A 20,400-nucleotide genomic window follows, 5' to 3' on the forward strand; every position below is an offset into this window, starting at 1 on the left:
ACACTCATATTTAAAGAGTGTGTTCCAGCTTCTGAGGTCAGTGGGCCTTTTGCTCCACCTCTTTGCATTTCTGCCAGAACTTGAACCCTGCAGTGAAATCTGACAACATTTAATTCCCAGTGAGTATGTATGACCCACAGGAAAGGATTAAACCTTCACGCCCCAAGTTTCCATTGGATTGATCAAAATGAGCCGAAATGGCTCCTCTGTAAAATCAGGGTTGTTCTTAGACCAAGGTTTTGCGCAATAATAACTACAAGTATTTATCAGTTTAGCTTAGTGCTAATATTTTTGCCAATGTTTACATCATTGAATTTTAACTGCGACATGAGTGAAATACTTTAGTTTTACCAGTTTTACTGAATCCCTATCTCCACTTTAAAACTGTCTGATCAATTCAGTTAATTTTATTACAAATTTATAAAACTCACCAACTTATGAGACTTCAGAAATACAGACTAACATGCAAAATAAGAACAGATGCTGTCCTTTCAGCACCTCCAGTCTGCTCTGCCATTCAATAAAGTGACCTATTGGTGGTTCAAATTCTGCATCTCCATCTATCCTTAATAACCTTGGATTCCCCTGCAGAACAAGAATTTATCTATCTCTGCCTTAAAAATATTCAGTGAGCCTGTTTCTATTGCCTGCTGAGGCAGAGAATTCCAAAGTCACGCAGCCCTCACTGAGAAAGAAAATTCCCTTGACCTCAATTCTAAAACAGCAACCCTTAATGTGAATAAACTCCATCTGGGCTCACTGAGGTTGTACACTTCAAAAGACTCACCCTTCTCCTCTAAATTCCAGGAAAAACAAGTCCAGCCTATCCCCTTATTATGAGGCAGCATGGTGGCTCAGTCGTTAGCACTGATTCTTCACTATGGACCCGGGTTTGGTTCCAGCCTCAGGTCAATGTCTGTGTGGAATTTGTACATTCTCCCTGTATCTGTGTGGGTTTCTCCTGGGTTCTCCGGTTTCCTCCAAGAGTACAAAGATGTGCAGATTAGGTGGATAGGCTGTGTTTAACTGCCCCATATTTGTCAAGGGATATGCAAGCCAGGTGGAACAGCCAGAGTAAATGGGGGCTATGGGGATGGATGGAGGGGAGGGGCGTAGGTCTGAGTGGAATGCTCTTTGGAGGGTCAGTGCGGACTCAATGAGCCGAATGGCTTCTTTCCATCCTGTTGGGATTCCATGATACGGCAACCCACTCATTCCAGGTGTCCATCTAGTAAACCTTAAATCATTTCAGTAAGCTATTAAATGATAAAGTTGTCAAGCTGACTCCGTTGCCTGCACATAATGGCGAGCTGCCAGAGTGTTGATCCTCATTCCTGAAGTTTGGCCAAAGGCAAAAATCACATGACACCAGGTTATAGTTCAAAAGGTTTGTTTGAACCACAAGGTTTTGGAGCCTCATTCTTCCTTCAGGTAGTGAGTGACAGAAGATACATCGGACACAGAATTTATAAGTAAAAGATCAAAGGGTCATACACACGATGTGAATGTATCAGGCAAACCTAGATGGTTCTTAAGTCTTTAAGCAGTTAGAATTGAGATGCAGGTTTCGATTGATTATTATGTAAATCCCAGAATTTCTTTCATGTCAGTGCCTGGAGATAACCTAAGGCTTTATTGGTATAAAAGAGGTGACATTCTTAGGTCAGACAATACATTTTAGGTGTGGAGCCTTGTTGAGAGTCTGTCTGTGTCTTAACCTGAAGTCAAACTGGTTTTATTTCCAAAGTAGGAATTTATAAAATGTCACGTTGACTGGCTATTTACAGATTATATCCTTTTTGAACAAAATAGGATGTATCTACAAATATAAATCTGCAGATGCAAATGCACTCATAGATTTATGTGTGTGTGTAAAAGAGAGAGAGAGGGTGTGCATGTGTGTGAGGGTAGAGCAGTAGATGCGATCTATATGAACTTCAGTGAGGCATTTGACAAGGTTCCTCATGGAAGACTGGTGAGGAAGGTTAGGTCTCATGGAATACAGGAAGAACTAGACATTAGATACAGAATTGGCTCAAAGGTAGAAGACAGAGGGTGGTGGTGGAGGGTTGTTATTCAGACTGGAGGCCTGTGACCAGTGGAGTGCCACAAGGATTGATGCTGGGTCCACTGCTTTTCATTATTTATAAAAATGATTTGGATGTGAGCATAAGAGGTATAGTTAGTAAGTTTGCAGATGACACCAAAATTGGAGGTGTAGTGGACAGCAAAGAAGATTACCTCAGATTACAATGGGATCTTGATCAGATGGGCCAATGGGCTGAGAAGTGGCAGATGGAGTTTAATTCAGATAAATGCGAGGTGTTGCATTTTGGGAAAGCAAATCTTAGCAGGACTTATACACTTAATGGTAAGGTCCTAGGAAGTGTTGCTGAACAAAGAGACCTTGGAGTGCAGGTTCGTAGCTCCTTGACAGTGGAGTCACAGGTAGATAGGAGAGTGAAGGCGGCGTTTGGTATGCTTTCCTTTATTGGTCAGAGTATTGAGTACAGGAGTTGGAAGGTCATGTTGCGGCTGTACAGGACATTGGTTAGGCCACTGTTGGAACATTGCGTGCAATTCTGGTCTCCTTCCTATCAGGAAGATGATGTGAAACTTGAAAGGGTTCAGAAAAGATTTCCAAGGATGTTGCCAGGGTTGGAGGATTTGAGCTATAAGGAGAGGTTGGAATTGGCTGGGGCTGTTTTCCCTGGACCGTCGGAGGTTGAGGGGTGACCTTATAGAGGTTTATAAAATCATGAGGGGCATGGATAGGATAAATAGACAAAGATCTTTTCCCTGGCTGGAGGAGTCCAAAACTAAGGGCATAGGTTTAGGGTGAGAGGGGAAAGATATAAAAGAGACCTAAGGGGCAATGTTTTCACTCAGAGAGTGGCATGTGTATGGAATGAGCTGCAAGAGCAAGTGGTGGAGGCTGGTACATTTGCAAACTTTAAAAGGCATCTGGATGGGTATATGAATAGGAAGGGTTTGGAGGGATATGGCAGGTGGGACTAGATTGGTTTGGGGTATTGGTCTGCATGGACAGGTTGGACCGAAGGGTCTGTTTCCATGCTGTACATCTCTATGACTCTATGACTGTAATCATGTATGCGTGCTTGAGAGTGAGTGTGAGAGTGAGGGAGTGCACGTGTGAGTCTGTGTGTGAAGTTTGTTGACTATTCAGATCTTTACTCCGTCTCTCCTCAATTTGTCTCTTTCCAAGTCTCTCAATTTATTACATCCTGTAATGTCACTGCTTCTCAGTTGCAACCACTGTACAAATGTCTGTTCTCATTTGCTTATTCTTAGCCAGAGTTCAATGTCCCATATCGAGAGATAACATCACCATTCCACCTTTAATCAACCATTTAAAAATAAATTGACTTCCATTACATTTCTTTGCTGTGTGAGCATTTCTATTTGAAAAATGATTGTCTTGTTTCTACACAATAATGACTATACTAAGATCTAGTTCAATACACAATATGTGAAATACTTCCTTTCTCTGGTTTTGTTTAAATCTTTCTGTGTTCATTTTCTTATTAATACTGATTCATTTTTTTAGAGCAAGTAATTATTGTTTGTTTATTTTTCCTCAGCAGAATGCACTCAATTGTTCTTGTGGATGATTTAGTCATTGGGCTATATTTAGGCATTACCAGTATTAAGCAAAGTCCCAATGAAGAAATACTCAAAATACCCTTTTTTATAACATGGGGAATTTACAGCTCAGAACGCAAACACATTACAAATGTTTGTACTGGTGCCAGATGAATTTTTACCACATTCAAACATTGCAAAAAATTTAATAGGTTTTAAAAACTGCAGAACTAAATGGATTGGAATCTTATAGGGACCTGAGCAATACAGGTTATGGCAAGATTTGTGCAAAATCACATGGGAATTCCAGCAAAGCCTATCTTGAGGTTGGGAGGCTTCTATCTGTCCAGGTAAACTCATAGTGGAGATGGATTGACCTAATTAAGAGGCCATTAAATGGACTTAAACTTTGATTACTGAAACTTAGGTCACTAATACATATCCAGAAGAATAGGACCCCCAATAACGACCATTTTGGAATTCTCTTTATGAATTTGATAAGTCTACAAGACAAAAATTTACCACTACTCACTTTTTAATATTCCTGGGTCAAATTTATATCTACCCTCACACTAGTCTTTTTTTACTATGGGCACTAGTTTTATAAACAATTCTACTCTGTGGCCATTTGTCAAATACTGTCAGAAGTGACTTATAAACAATATTGACTACTTTTACCTTATCAACCCTCTAAGTTACTTTACTAAATTAGTGTGAAGTCAAAATCAGGTGGATAGGTGATCAATGCCAATGTAAAGGATGCTTTGAGGATTATTACCAGACAATTGTGGCATTTTAGAAATAAAATTAACAAACTGGCCTTCTCTCTTACATTGTCTGTGTTCTGATGATGTTACTCTCTTCCAACAATAAGGAAAAAATTTTCTATTTTTTCATGGTATGGTGGGGTTAGTGGGGAGGATGCCATTTTCTCAGTTAACTAAATGGCTAACATGGGTTTGATTCCTGTTTTGACTAAGGTAGAGTTGAGATCTAATTCCTTCACCTACTCCTGAGAGTGGAAAGCAATGGCAAGCCAACATCCACAAAATCTGTTCAAAGAAATGGCCCTGGATATTGCATCAGCAGACAATAAACTAGGAGCCTGCCTTGAAGCAGAGCATACAATAAATGGAATTATCTCATGAAATGTAGGAATCTGTTATCCATCCCCAAGTATTGTTAAGGTGGTGGTGAGTAGCCTTCTTGAGCAAAATTGCAATTAGGACTTGATTGTCAAATTTCCCAGAGATCACTTGTAATTGGTTAGGTCTAGTCTGATTAAGGACTGGATGTGGCTTCCCAATGAGAGGGCTGGCAGCTCTGAAGCAGTGCTAGCTGGAGAGGATGGTCCTGCAGAGACAGTTAGAGGATCTGAAGCCTCAGATGGATAAACTAAATGAAAAATAAGTGTTGGCCAAAGGCAGAAAATCGTACAAACCCAAATGGAAGAATCCTCCCATTTGGGCCATGAGGGTGAGCTTTTCTGCTCATTCTTTCTCTGTCGACCCTGCAGCATCTAGCTCTGCATGGCCCCCTCAAACTGGTGCAGTGAGGCCACATTAATGAACTGCAGTGGAGAACTGGCCAACTGTCTGGAACATGTTGGCTGCCAGACTTAATTACCCTTAATTGGGCCTTAATTATAAAAGTTGTCTGCCCACAACATGGGATTGACTGCTGATCCATTCCTGGATGCACTGCTTCCCTGTATCCGGTAGAGTGCTGTGGGAAATATGTTAGTGAGTGTAGATCAATATAGAAATACGTGGTGGAGGTTGTTGCTGTTTTGCATAAGCTGAAACTAAATTAATTCAAGCTGATGTAAAAACACGCAAATGTTTCAGCTGAATGTTTTATTGAAACTTATTTTCAAAACATGATCATACCAGTACACAGATCTTGCGACAAACAGGAGACATTAATGTGTGCTGAAAATCTAAAACAAAAAACTTCATTTGCTAGAGCAATGACATAATACTCTGGTGTAGTTGGAAGAAATGAGACAAAAACTTAAATTTCCATTGGGTTAATTTCCATTAAACTGACATCCTGAATGTTACACTTTATTATAATTTTATATGATCATAGATTCAATAATCATGAAGCACTACAGGAGAGCATTCAGATCTTTTGTATGAGCACCATGAAAGAGTTAAAAATTACTTCTACACACCCACTCTTTCTTGAAACTTTTTCCTTTTCTTGTTTATATTCAATTTCTCTTTGAATCTTACAACTGAATCTGCTTCCAACACCCTTTCAGGCTTTGCATTCCAGATCACAGTAAAACGCTATTTTAAGAAAGCTCATTGGCTCTATTTTCTCAGTTCCTTTGCCAATTGTCTTAAATCTGTGTTCTCTGTTTATTGAGCTCCCTTTGCTAATAGAAAATTTCAACCGCCTACACATTATTTTAAACATGCCAGTTATGTTTTCTCTTTAGTCATAGGCTCCAAGAAAATCAATCTCGGTTTCTACTTGACATAAGTGAAGGAGTCCCTTATCCCAAGTTATCATTCTGTTACATCTCTGTACTGCTTTCCAAGGCATTGACATCCTTTCTTGTGTATGGTACTTAGAATGGGACAAAATTCTCCAGCAGAGGCCTAATTAGTTACATTGTAAAGATTTCATCTCACTTTCTTGATTTTGTGCCCTATCCTTCTACTTGCAAAGTCCAGGATATGTATCCTTTTAAAATATCTTTAATTAACTTGTCTTGTCACTGTTGTGGATGTTAGCAACAGATCCTTCTGTTCCTGTAATGAATGTATAGATTTTGTATATAGTTCTAGAATAATGACATATTATGTACAGATTACTGCAGCTTTATTTAATTTTAATTTTTGCTGATGTGACATTATATATTCTCTCATTAAGATCATTAAAAATCACTTTGTTTTCATATCCTTATTCTATTTTCATAGATGTAAAAATCAAAGAAGTATCAAACACACTTCTGGCATGTTAATTTGTTCCAACTGAATTTGTTGCATGCAAACTTTAATGAAAGGAAAATTAATTTTTTTTTGGAGAGCAACACTGTTAAGTACAGGAAAAAGAAGCTGGTTTGAACTTGCCTAAACTCATTTCATGTGGGATCTTTCCTAACATTTCAGCAACAGTGGAGCTTTCATTCCATCATTTGCAGTGTATCTGAATTCCAGACTCACAGACTAATTGCAAACAAATATTGTATTGGAGAAGACTGTGAAAGAAACAATTCCTCACTTCATTGGATGAACTTCCAAATGAGTGTAGAGCCAGGGAAAATATGCTGACGGGCTGTTTTTGCTTGTCCTATTTATTTAAATGTTGCTTGAATGCGTATTGCCAGTCTGACTGGAAGCACTTTATCCACTTCAAGAGAAAGCATAGAAATCCTTGGGCAAGGGGTGAGAAGGTTGGCAAACTGTGCATATAGTATGTTAATTATATTGTTAAGAGAAAGTGTAGGCCATGTTTATTTAAGTACTGAGAACACTTATCAAGGGAGATTGTTGTCGTTTTAAGAAGTGCTTCTTGGGTTAATTCAATTTTATCAGGTTTCAAAGAGTACAAAAGAAGACAGCTGAAGCACTGAGTTTCCAGTAATAGATAAATATATACAGTGTTGCGATCTGTAATTAAACCGCTTACCAATTAAAATATTTTCATCGTTTGGTTTCATGCTTCACTATCTAACTAGATAGATGAAAGATAGGTTCTTTTTCAGTTATATCTTTTTATTCTTAAACTATTCAAAATGGTGCCTGATTGTGGTGACAGTTGAAGCTTTTCACTGTATTTTACTGTATTATTCACCATAAAATACACATGACAATAAATCATTTAATTCAATGCAAGCTTGGGATTCAATTGACATCATGGAGTTCTGCCCATTTGTACTCTGCTGTGTGTTCAACTGATTAATGTTTATTAGGTTTACAGAAAACTGGACCCAAATATGCATCAGTGCAAAAGTGAGGACGGCAGATGCTGGAAATCAGGGTCTAGATTAGAGTGGTGCTGGAAAAGCACAGCAGGTCAGGCAGCATCCGAGGAGCAGCAAAATCGACGTTTCGGGCAAAGGCCCTTCAACAGGAATGATCTTGGCTTCAAATATACATCATACAAGTGATGATTTGTTGACGAATGTTTGTACCTTTTCATCTTTCGGTACTCTCTCCCAGCCTTGCCGGATTCTAGTGATCATTTTGTCCACACAAGGTGTTATGAGAATCAGCTTCAGAACCAGCACAGTGCATGGAATCACCATACCCAACATGTATGCTTGTGGAAGTCCCCATCTGTACCGCTTTGATTGCAGAAACCTGTCCCAGCCGTATACTGCAGCGTGTGCCGTGCACAGCAGGAGTGTGACATAGCCTAGCTTGGACTGTAAGGCAAAGGATAAATAATTTAATCACTAAAATTCAAATATGCAAAATTTTATTTGAAATTACTAATAATGCTTCCAACTGACATTTCATGTCACAAATGTAACTTTAGTTATTCAACTATATCAACATGTCTCCAATGATAAAATTATGCACTTTTGATGCACAATGTGAACACATTATTCTGTTGTGTGTTTATCTTTAATTGCAAGAGTTGATATAAATGTTTAAGATGTAGTCATTTAAAATGAATCTTGTATTATTGACAATTTGTAATGTGTGTCCACAACAGAAAAACATTTTGTGGCACTGTGGGTAGTGGTCACTCTCTGAGCCAGAAGCTTTAGGTTTATGTCCAATTCCAGGGCTTGATGACAATGGAGTATCAGTCTGCAAACAGTTCCAACACATACCAATAGCAGGTAATAAAAATGAGAGAGATTCCTGGTCAGCCATGTAATGTGGAGAAATTTGGAGCCTCTACCATCATTGTCCATAGCAACAAACTACAACACGAATATAAAAATGTTATGCCATGCAGCAAGTTGCCCCATTTGTCTGAACAGCCAGAGTGCACCAGTTTAGCGCTGAAAGCATGATGTTCGAGGCTAGCTGTGGCTGAGGTAATCTCAGAACCTGCCTCTTTACTTTTATCGTGAAATTGTGGAGACAGAGCAGTGGGTATACTCTATTCAAATATATTGTGTCATGCAGTGTCTGTAGTAATAACATATTTCACATAAGTGATGATTTGTTGATGTATGCTGATACTTTTTGATCCTCTGGTACTCTCTCCTAGCCCTGCTATTGGTGTGTGTTGGAAGGGTTTCCAGGCTGATACTACACAGTCATCAAGCCCTGGAATGGGACATACGCCCAAAGCTTCTGGCTCAGAGACAGGCCACTATCCACAGTGTCACAAAACCTTTTTCTGTTGTTGACATATGTCACAAAATGCCATTTATACCATATTCATGTGATCATTTTGTCCACACAAGGTGTTATGAGAATCAGCTTCAGATCCAGCACAGTGCATGGAATCAACATGCCCAACATGTATGCTTGTGTAAGTCCCCATCTGTACCGCTTTGTTTGCAGAAACATGTCCCAGCTGTACACTGCAACGTGTGCAGTGCACAGCACGGGTGTTATCTATATTGCAATCTGATTTAAGTGATTAATTCAACATATGCATACGCTAAGTGGTACCTGAACAAAGCGGAACTCTCTCCAGTTGACATTATTGCTGACTGATGGAAGAGAAGTGATGCCCAGCAAAATGTAGAGAGCAAACCCCAGTATTCCTAACGCAAAATACAGGTCAAGGCGCCATGACAGTACTTTGCTTATCTGCATAGTTTTATTTTTCTTTGACTGCAAGAAAGAAGAGAAAAATCTAAATAATAGTGAACAAACAGAGGGAGAGGCATATCCTTTGAACTACGGAAGTTCAGCTCCTTAAAGCCTGAATTCAATTCAATAATGACTGACCCTGTACTTCAACAGAACCGATCTGACTTATCTCCCTCAGCCTTATCCAACAAAAATCCATTAATCTCAGTCTTGAAAGTTGCATTTGTCTGAACACCTACAGTCATTTGGGGAAGCTCCTTCAGATTCTTACAATTCTATGTGCGAAAACGTTCTTGAAATTTGTCTTAGAATTTTTAGCAGTTGGACTAATTGAATATTGCTCAAAATTATATTTCTCAATTGGAATGGGTTTAGCATGTAGAATTGCAGTGACATCATTTTGAGATGTATTTCCATACATTGTTCTTAATGGCAATGATTTCACTGCAAAATACAAAAAAGCACATTAGGCTTGACTTAATGCAACTCATCACAGTGGAAACATGGCATGTGTACGCAATTAATCGGGGAGAAGTTCCATTTCAGTATCCTGGTGATGACAAAACTTTCCCAATTCTATGGAAGAGGCTGACCCAGGGTTCCCAAGCACCACCGGTGCGATGTCAGTTAGGCTCACCAATGAGGCTATTAATGCCCATTAGCCCAGAGCGATCCCACTGAGCCCACCACAAGTGGCTCAGGGATTAAATGAAACTTGTGAGGTACAGCAAACACTCTCATTTACCTCTGGACTCCAGTCAGTCCCTGGTAGTCAGACGCTCTACGTGAGTGAGGGGTCTTGCATTGGGCAGGCGGTTTAGCTGCTGAAAGCCACCCATTGAGATGCTGTTGAAAGCTACCCTTTGCCCTTGTCTCTGAACACCACTCTCCATGAACCCGCACTAATTCACGTCATCCCATGTTGATCTTGGAAATCTGCATTACCTCAGCTGGAAGTGACTGGCTTGCTGGTCAGGTGACCACCTTTGGTGGGCTGGAACTCCACCACGAGTGACCTCAACCCCACCTATATTCACTTATATACTCAGAGGGCACTTGTTTCTGTAGGACCTCCCCCATGGAACTGATGTGGTTTTCAGACCAATTCTCCAACCAATGGATGAGACCCACCCCATCCCATTAACAGACACTGAATTACATCAAGTGTCTTATAATGTTGACCTCAAATACTGACATCACTTGGCATATAATTATTAAGCTATAGGTCATTCCTTTGCCTCAAAATTTTGCAAAAGCAGAACAAATTGTTTTAATATATGGTGAAAGCAGGAAATTGGGGATGAGGAGCATATCATCCAAGATCAAATGGCAGAGCAGACTTGATGGGCTGAATGGCAGAATTCTGCTTCTATATTTTATGAACTTATAAACTTAATAGTAGTAATATTAGTAATTACTATTAGTAACTCTTAATTAATATTCTTAGATTCTTAATCAAGGGCAATGGGGAAAACACAGGAAAGTGGAATGTGAGGAATGTCAGATCAATCACAATCCTATTGAATGATGGAGCAGGCTTGAGGGGCCGAATGGCCTACTCTTGTTCCTATTTCTTATGATCTGATATTCATTGCCACACTACACCAGCACATTCCTGTGATTACCTTCGCATATAAAATAAAAGACAGGATCAGGCTATTGAGACAGATCTAAGCTGCAATTTATGCTTGTCATCTATGTTTGCCCTCTCTCAATCACCCATGGAATTCCAGGCGAGAAGCAAAAACAACCATTGCCAAGAAAAGCTGCTGCTGATTTAGGAAAACAAAATTTAGGGAAATTTCAGATGTTCCTTTCCGGCTGCTTGTGGGAATTAAACCGGTTGCAGAATGTTGTGAATGGGAAACACATTGCTAGTTCTCAGCTCCCTCCCATATGTAGCAATGCACACTGAGGAAATTATTTGGTGTATTGTCTGGCTCCTTTTCAAATGTACACAGCGAGTCCACACTCCCTGTACAATCCAACAATTTGTTCTTTCAGCTCTTTCAAACGTAAATAGTTGTCTCGGTAAATAGCTTCACAGCTATTTTGGCTTTATGCTTACAAAATGTATATTCGTATCAAAATAAAAAAAACTGTGTATGCTGGCAAAGTGAAATACAAGCAGAGAATTCTGGTAAAATTTAGCGGGTCTGGCAGCATCATAATGAGAGAAAGAGTTAACATTTCAAGTCCAGTATGACTCCTCTTCAGAACATCATGACCCCGCTCTTGTTAATTTAGCTACTTCTTCAAATAGACTGTACAAGAGCACTGAATCTAATTTTTTCATTATTTCAGTGAGTCATTGGACTGAATTTTCCCAAAAATCATAAAGTACAAAAAGTTTCACGGAGGATTTCTCATCATGACATGTGACGTAAATAAGATTCACTGTTAAGTTGCTGTGTTGCTCCCCATTTGGCATCACTGTGAGTGAATTCCTAACGTGGCCAGATTCCTAAACCTGTTCCATGACTCATTCCTTGTCTTTTGCAGGCACCAGTGGCATCCACAGAGTCTTCACCATCATGAGGGCAGCCTTTCCAGATAACACCTTCTCCCTTTCCCCTGAGGAAGATGCCACAGATCCGTCAGAGGAAGCACAGGCAAGACTGTCTTCCACACTCTCCACAACTCGTCCTGCCACTTCAGTGAGTCTGTGAGCTAGATTAGAGTCAGGAATGTGTTCTGGTGAGCATGTCACTGCCACATTTCTGCAGCTGGCTGAAGAACAACCCTGTCCCCATCCCAGGGTGCTGGCACACTGCCAAAGAGACCATGCATGCGCCAGGTCAGAGAAGATCCCAAAGTGCTGGTCATTAATAACCTTGTCGAAAATGTCACAAATTGATACAGGAGCAACAGCAAAATGTGCTCAGCACCAAAGGCAAGACCACAGGGAGAAGGAGGGTCCTTAGCTTCAATCTCTTCATCACTGTACAGGACGATGCCGATTGAAATATAGTAGAAGGAGGAACAACATTTAACACACCACAATTCTCCACTCAATGCACATAAGAGGTGTCAGGCTCCTCCAATTTCACTCTGCCTGCAATACTCAATCCTATAGAAGTTCCAGGTGAGGAGGGTAAACATCCTCTGGCCAGAATACTGTCAGGATAGCTGGGCTCTCTTGCAACAATGCCCTTGTGGACATCCACCCAAGGCTGCAATGCCAGCAGGCTCCACCATGGGGTAGGATCCCTCCAGTCCAGCTGCTGACCTCAGGACTGGATATAGTGGGAGGTTTAAAACAAAGAAAACCATATGATGGCACATTTGTAGAAGGGGTGAAGCTGCGCTGTAAATTTTGTAAACTGTGTTCACTTTCATTATCAAGTGCTGGAGCTAATGTCATTTTAGCTGTAACTACAAGAATGAAGCCATCCTGAGCACCACGTGATGTTCTAACCCTGCTTAAGGTTAACTATTCCTTCTCTAGGGCTAAAGGGATGAAAGTTTATGTGGAGAAAGTGATAACAAGGTACTCAGTTGGTCATAATGAATGGCGGAGCATGCTCAAAGGGCTGAATGGCCTACTCCTGTCCTTTTTCAACATTTCTATACTGCACATATTTCTCAGATAACTGGACAGCTTGTTTGTGATGCACAGTGTCACCAACAGTATAAGTTCAAATCCCACACCTGCTGAAGTCACCATGAAGGATTCTCCTTCTCAGGCTGTCCCCTTGCCTAAGGCATGGTGACTTCAGGGGAAACCACCATAAGTCTTTCTCTCTAATGAGAGAGCAGATCAATGGCAACTTTACTTTTATACAAAAGCAAAAGCGGTTCTGAGGAAGGGTCACCGGAACTGAAACGTTAATTCTATTTCTCTCCACAGATGCTGCCTGACCTGCTGAAACTTTCCAGCAAATCTGTTTTTTGTTTTAAATTTCCAGCAGCTGCAGTTCTTCTGTTTTGTTTTTACTTTTATACTAGCTTAAAACTTTGTCATAATTGATTGAGGAAGCATCTGACATTTTGAAGGCTTCCATCAGTTTGTAACTTTAACTTTGATCAAACAATAAAAAATCCAAAGAAAGCAATCAACTGGTAAGTTACCTTTGAGGCTATGATTAAAGATGCATGAAAATATTTAGAATCAGTGAAAAATGAATTCATGCAACTCAGTTCTGTTGATAGCATTTGACAAACAAGTCTTGCCTCGGTTATTCTGGTTGACAATGTACATACTGTAGAATGGAAAAAGGGCTGCATGTTTGAATGCACAACCTCATTCCCCTACTCAGTGCAATGCCTCGGGTCTCACAGATCCTCATCCTCCGTTGCATCATCCAGCTGTCTGGAACAAAGCATCCAAGTATCAAGCAGTAACCTCTGTCTGTAAAGGACTGCAATAAACCATCAGACCTATGGTGGAGAATACCAGGGGTTCCCCACCCTCTGAGTGAAGACATTTTCCCATATCTCAGTTCACAAAGACCTATCGTTTATTCTGAAAATGTGACTCCATGTTCTGTACCCGTCTCTAGGTAAGCATAGCTTCTGCATCTAATCTGTCAGACATTTAAGCAGCTTCAAAGACATGCCTCTCATTCTTCTAAACTCTAAAGAATTTGGGCTCAGTTGAAATAATGTCTCCTCCTCAGACAAAGTGATGACCATCCCAGGAATCAGTCTGATGAACTTACTGCTTAGTTTTTCTCTGAGCCAATTGGAACCAGGGTGCTAATGATCATTGACATTTCCTCCTCTCCCACAGTGTCACCTCCCTTACTATCCTCCAACATCTTCAAACCTTATTGATACTGTTTTAACCAACCTGTTCAGAGATATTTTCATATGCAGCCGGAACAGGTGGGACTTGAATCTGGGCCTCCTGACTTAAGACTGATGTCTTGATGCTGGGACTTCACAATTGACTTACCGTTGTCCATGTCTTTCAGTGATTGGGAAGATTTCACTCAAAGAAACCTTGTAAACTTTTATATTGCTGTAGAGCACCGAACTGTAAGTCCATAAACCATTGTGGTAAATGGGGGCTTTTAAATGAGGTACATTCCAGTGACTCTTCTTTGAACCTTTCCTAGCAATTCTGTATCACGTATGATATCACAGGATTGAAACTCAACACCATTCTAAATTAAGGCTAGCTAAGATATTATATAAAATAGTGCAATATATTTTGGATTTAAATTTGATTATGCTTGCAATTTGTCTGAACATTCAAACTGTTTCTGTGATATTTGTTTAAAAAATTCATAAAATAACAGTGTACACATGGATAAAATTATTACCTCTTCAATCAAAGAGTTTATCCAGTACCATCTAACTGAGTATCGAGTTGGGAGGACGAATGTATAGAGTACATGAAGGAAGGCATAGGCAAGTGCCACAAGCCCAAGCTGCTTTCGACACAACATCCACCGGTCGAGCCAGTCAGGGAATCGCTTGTACTTTGTCCCTCTGTGGAGCTGAATGAAGGCAGCAATGACACCCGGCAGATAAACCAAGCTCAGCAGGATTAGGGAGACATTTGGGAAGACACGGTTAGGAACAGAAATTGCAAGTTTATAGGAAAAATCCTTATTTTCTTTTGCATAAGGATAAATTATATCAATCACCACACAGTATATGAAGAAGAATACTGTGAGGCCAGCTGTGATACGAAATGGTAGTCTCCACATTGGAAAAAGCTGGAGAGGGTAGTTCTCAATTTCTTCAGCTGCCAGAAGGGATCCCTGGTCTAAAGGAGTGAGGCCTATGCTCCTGGCAATATCCATCACCAACTGTTTTGATTGATTGTCATCCCCACAAACAAAAACCTGGAACATAGATTGATCATTTTTATTACTGGTGCAAAAATTGATACTATTACTTAATAAACTCAACACAAGCTAATTGATTTTTTCAATATAAAATGCAACATGTCAATCAGGATAAAAAGTGTTTAAGGCCATCACTGCTAACATTATTTTCTTCATTTAATCTTTATACATAATGAATTTTTCAAGGTACACTAAAGTGGGTGATACACCAAATATGTGTTTTGGAAGTAATACCTTAGCACGGATGGAGGATTGGTGATTGACATGACCTTCCCTGAACTGAAAAATCACAAGATGTGAAAAGATGCAAACCAGGGACATAAGCTAAAACTGTAAAATGTGAACAGCCAACAAAACATATGGAAGACAACTACACATAGAATCTCTACAGTGTGGAAACAGGGCCTTCAGCCTAACAAGTCCACACTGACCCCTCAAAGCGTAACCCACCCAGACCCATTCCCCCTACCCTATTACACTAGCTAATGCATTTAACCCACACATCCCTGAACATGATGGGCAATTTAGCACAGCCAATTCACCTAACCACCTAACCTGCACATCTTTGGACTGTGGGAGGAAATGGGAGTACACGGAGGAAACCCACACAGACACGGGCAGAATATGCAAACTCCACACAGATAATTGCCCAAGGCTGGAATTGAACCCAGGTCCTGGCTCTGTGAGCCACCGTGCCACCATGGTATATGCAGATATGATAGAAATAGCATTGAAGTGGGAGCCAGCTCAACACTGGTTCTTTAGAAGCCTGGAGGTAACGTAATCACAAGTACCTGTAATGGTGCAAGATCAGGGTTGTTGCCTACATAATTAAGAGGCTGGAAGAGACAATTTTGTAAACAATGATATGGAAAGAGCCTTCACACATACATCAATCCTGGAGGCAGCCACCACCATGGGGTAACAGTTGTACTGTTTTCTATTATGGAAACAATATTTTGTCTATTGTTAGCCCGGCCAGAAAATAAACTAACAATGAAAGTGTTGTTAGATATTGGAAGACACAGCGTGATGACAACAGGAGATGCATTTGTAATATTGTATTATGAATCATCACAGAAATGTTTTATTGCAGTTGAGACCAAAAGAACAGTGACAGGTCATCTCTGTCTATATTCAGGCCTACAATCAACACCAGTAACAACTCGCCATGCATGTGTTTGCATATTACCGTTAGATTGTAGAGAGTTTTAATACTGCAGTAATTTTATAAGTCGCAATCAATTTGTAGAGTGGTTTGAACTGTGGTAATTTGTTTAAGTTTGAGGCTTAAGATTTTGTGTTGTGGTTTCTGCAAAGTCTGGCCATATGTATTTTGTCATCGTAATGTTTGAAGTGTAAGGAAAATGGGAACAGAAACCCTTACATTGGTTTGTGGACAGAAAACACAGAATAGAGACAATTGGGGAATTTTCAGGATAGTAGGATATTACTCCTGGAGTATTGCAAGGTTCAGTGCTGGGGAACTATCTACTATAATCTATCATAATGATTCAAATTAAGGGACCAAGTGTAATGCAGAGAAATTTGCTGATGCTGCAAAGTAAGCTACAAAGAACTCAATTAAGCATCTTCGAAAAAATATTATCAGATTAAGTTGGCTAAAATTTAGCAAATGTGAGTATTCACTGTGGTGGGAAAAGTGGAAACGTCAAATATTTTTAAATGGTGAGAAACCATTACTTTTCACTAAAGCAAAATATAGGGATGCAAGAAATCTAAAATACAAACAGAAAATGGTGAAACACTCAGCAGGGAAAGAAGTACAGCCCATATTTCAAGTCAATGATCTTTCATCAAAACTAGAGATGTGACTCGTCATTCCCAAGGTTAGAGACAGGGAAAGGGTTGGTGGGCAGTGGGAAAGAAGAAAAAAGATACTGCCCATTTAATTTCCCGCATTTCTAATTTAACCCTTCCCCTCTCTCACAGATTGTCTTCCTCTTTTTCCTCAAACTGCACCAGTCTCCACACTGAACAGAATTCCTCCACCTTTAGTGTGATAAACATAGAAAATAGTAGCAGGAATCAGCCATTCAGTCCTTCCAGGCTGCTCCATCATTCAATATGATCATGGCTGATCATCCTACTCAAAATCCTATTCCTGCTTTCTCGCCTGACTCGTTGATCTCACGAGCCCTAAAAACTATATTTAACTCCACCTTGAAAACATTCAATGTTTTGTCCTCAACCATTTTCTGTGGCAGAGAATTCCACTGGCTTACCACTCTCTGGGCAAATTTATTCCTGATCTCAGTCCTAAGTACCCTACTCTGTGTCCTTAGCCCGTGCTCCCTGATTATAGGACTTCAGTCATAAAGATCAATGTTCTTGCTATTATCCTGGTGGAATTTTGGAAGTCTCCACAAGATTCCCCCTCATTCATCTAAACCCCAGTGAATATGCATCTAGTCAATCCAGTTTCTCTTCATACGCCATTCTTGCCATCCCAGGAATCCATCCGGTAAACTAATGATGAAGCTACCTAAAACATTTTCCCCTTTCCTTTCAGAATTCCAAAAAGACTGTTTCATCCGTGATTCCTTAGTCCAGTCTTTAGGCGTCTCCAGCATCGCCTTCACATTGCAAAGTACTGATCCATGCAACTTAAAAGTACTAGGTTATGCCAAGCCATGCCCCTACCCACCTCCTTTTGCCCTTTCCTCTCTATGTCACTTCACCTAGTGTCCACAATGAGCAAATTCAGGAACCATGCTGACATACAATGAAGTAATGTCATCATGCATGACATCGCTACTAAAAGCTACAATCCCATTGATGACAAAAATTCAATTCATTGAAATTACTTCAACTAATCTCTTATGAAAACAAACATTTCATTAAGTGCTTCAACTCTTAGAAATCAAACATTTCAACTTTATAAACACTCGAAGCTGTGCATCAAACAATTCACTTGGCAGGCACCCCATATTAAAAATGGTAGACTGGGAAATTGGTATTCAACTCAAATTCTACAAAGACACATTATAACATGCATAATGAAAAATCTAACATTGTTTTCTTTTTAATTCCTTTGATGGCTTTGGATGTATTTTGACAATACCAATGGTTTCACATACTTATTAGAAAAAAATCATGTACGTTTTTAATAATCCAAGCACTTACCTGACCTTACCTTCCTCACCAAAGGTTTCCTGGCACTAAGTCCATTGGTTCTTTTATCTCTTTAATGTAATACTCTGGCCATTCAAATTAATCCAAAAGTTCAGACCTGCTTTAACAAGTCTATTTGTTAACACTTTGGGTTCCATGCTGCAGAGATGCCAACATTCCATTTCACTGGAGACCACTAGTTCTTTAAATGGCCAATTGCCTTCATAATTATAGACCAGTGAGCCTTACTTCTGTTGTAGGAAAGGTTTTGGAAAGGATTATAAGAGATAAGATTTGTAATCATCTAGCAAGCAACAATTTGATTTCAGATAGTCAACATGGTGTTATCAAGGGCATGTCGTGTCTCACAAACCTCATTGAGTTTTTTGAGAAGGTGACCAAGCATGTAGATGAGGGCAGGGCAGTTGACGTGGTGTACATGGCCTTCATTAAAGCCTTTGATAAGGTTCCACATGGTAGGCTGATGGAGAAAATGCAGAGGCATGGAATTGAGGGTGATTTAGCAGTTTGGATTAGAAACTGGCTTTCTGAAAGAAGGCAGTGAGTGGTAGTTGATGGAAGATATTCAGCTTGGAGTCCAGTTGCTAGTGGTGTGCCACAAGGATCTGTTTTGGGACCACTGCTGTTTGTCATTTTGACAAATGACTTAGAAGCAGGCCTAGGTGGATGGATTAGTAAATTTGCAGACAACACTAAGGTCAGTGGAATAGTCGACAGTGTGGAAGAATGATACAGGTTGCAGGGGGACTTGGATAAACTGCAGAATTGGGCTGAGAGGTGGCAAATGGAGTTCAATGCAACTAAATGTGAGGTGATGCACATTGGGAAGAATAACAGGAAGGCAGAGTACTGGGTCGATGGAAAGATTCTTGGTAGTGTGGATGTGCAGAGGGATCTTGGAGTTCATGTACGTAGATCCCTGAAAGTTGCCACCCAGGTGGATAGTGCTGTTAAGAAGGCATACGGTGTGTTAGGTTTCATTCGTAGTAGGATTGAGTTCTGGAACTGCAATATCATGCTGCAACTACACAAAACACTGGTGCAGCCACACTTGGAATATTGTGTACAGTTCTGGTCCCCATATTTTGGGAAGCATGTGGAAACATGGAAAAGGTGCAGAGGAGATTTACCAGGATGTTGCCTGGTCTGGAGGGAAGGCCTTATGAGGAAAGGCTGAGAGACTTGAACCTGTTCTCATTGGCAAGAAGAAGGCTAAGAGGGGATTTGATAGAGACATACAAGATGGTCAGAGGATTAGATAGAGTAGACAGTGAAAGTTTTTTTCCTAGGATGGTGATGTCAGCTTGTACGAGGGGGCATAACTACAAATTGAGGGGTGATCGATTCAAGACAGATGACAGAGGCAGGTTCTTTACACAGAGAGTGGTCAGGGCGTGGAATGCCCTACCTACTAATGTTGTCAACTCAGCCACATTAGGGAGATTTAAACAATCCTATGATAAGCACATGGATGATTTTGGAATAGTGTAGGGGGACGAGCTGAGAATAGTTCACAGGTCGGTGCAACATCGAGGGCCAAAGGGCCTGTTCTGCGCTGTGTTGTTCTATGTTCTATAATGAATACAAGAGTAAAATCTGTCTGATTCTATTCCCACATCCACAAAACTTGGAAGATGTCATGTGCAAGAAAAGGAGTTCTGATTTTTACTATGATTTTGAAGACTTCCCTTGTGATGAAAACTTGAGGTGAGGTGTTTGTCATTATTCCTCGTGATTTGAATTACAAGAGTAAGGAGCTTTTGCTGCAATTGTATGGGTCTTTGATGTGATCACATCTAGAGTACTGTGTAATTTTCTGGTATTCAGACCTAAAGGAGAATATAATTTCCTGTAAAGTGGTGTGACGAAAGTCAACCAGATTGATTCCTGTAATGAAGGAGTTGCCCTATGAACAGCGATTGAATGGACTGGACACAAATTCTCTGGAGATTAGAAAGCTGAAAGGGGCTCTCATTGTAATATTTGGGTTCTGAGAGCACTTGACAAGGTAGACGCTGACAGACTGTTTCCTTTGTCTTGTACAGGAGAGGTCATCCCAAGATAACAGGCTGGCAATTTATAACTGTGATCAGAGGAAATGTCTTAAT

General features: G+C 40.2%; 1 protein-coding gene across 2 annotated transcripts in view; it reads right to left on the reverse strand.

The window, feature by feature from the left end:
- Positions 1–5,454: 5,454 nt before the first annotated feature.
- Positions 5,455–20,400, reverse strand: part of steap4 (STEAP family member 4) — a 36,948-nt gene continuing 22,002 nt past the window's right edge. For both annotated transcript variants that reach the window (XM_072575814.1, XM_072575813.1), the window contains exons 4-6: positions 14,606–15,133; positions 9,195–9,359; positions 5,455–7,984 (exon numbers count right to left, since the gene is read on the reverse strand). In XM_072575814.1, coding sequence (XP_072431915.1) covers positions 7,715–7,984; positions 9,195–9,359; positions 14,606–15,133 — 963 coding nt within the window. In that variant the 3' untranslated portion in view covers positions 5,455–7,714. The remainder of the gene's footprint in view (positions 7,985–9,194; positions 9,360–14,605; positions 15,134–20,400) is intronic.

This window comes from Chiloscyllium punctatum, chromosome 8, assembly GCF_047496795.1.
Source record: "Chiloscyllium punctatum isolate Juve2018m chromosome 8, sChiPun1.3, whole genome shotgun sequence".
Classification (NCBI taxonomy): Eukaryota; Metazoa; Chordata; class Chondrichthyes; order Orectolobiformes; family Hemiscylliidae; genus Chiloscyllium; species Chiloscyllium punctatum.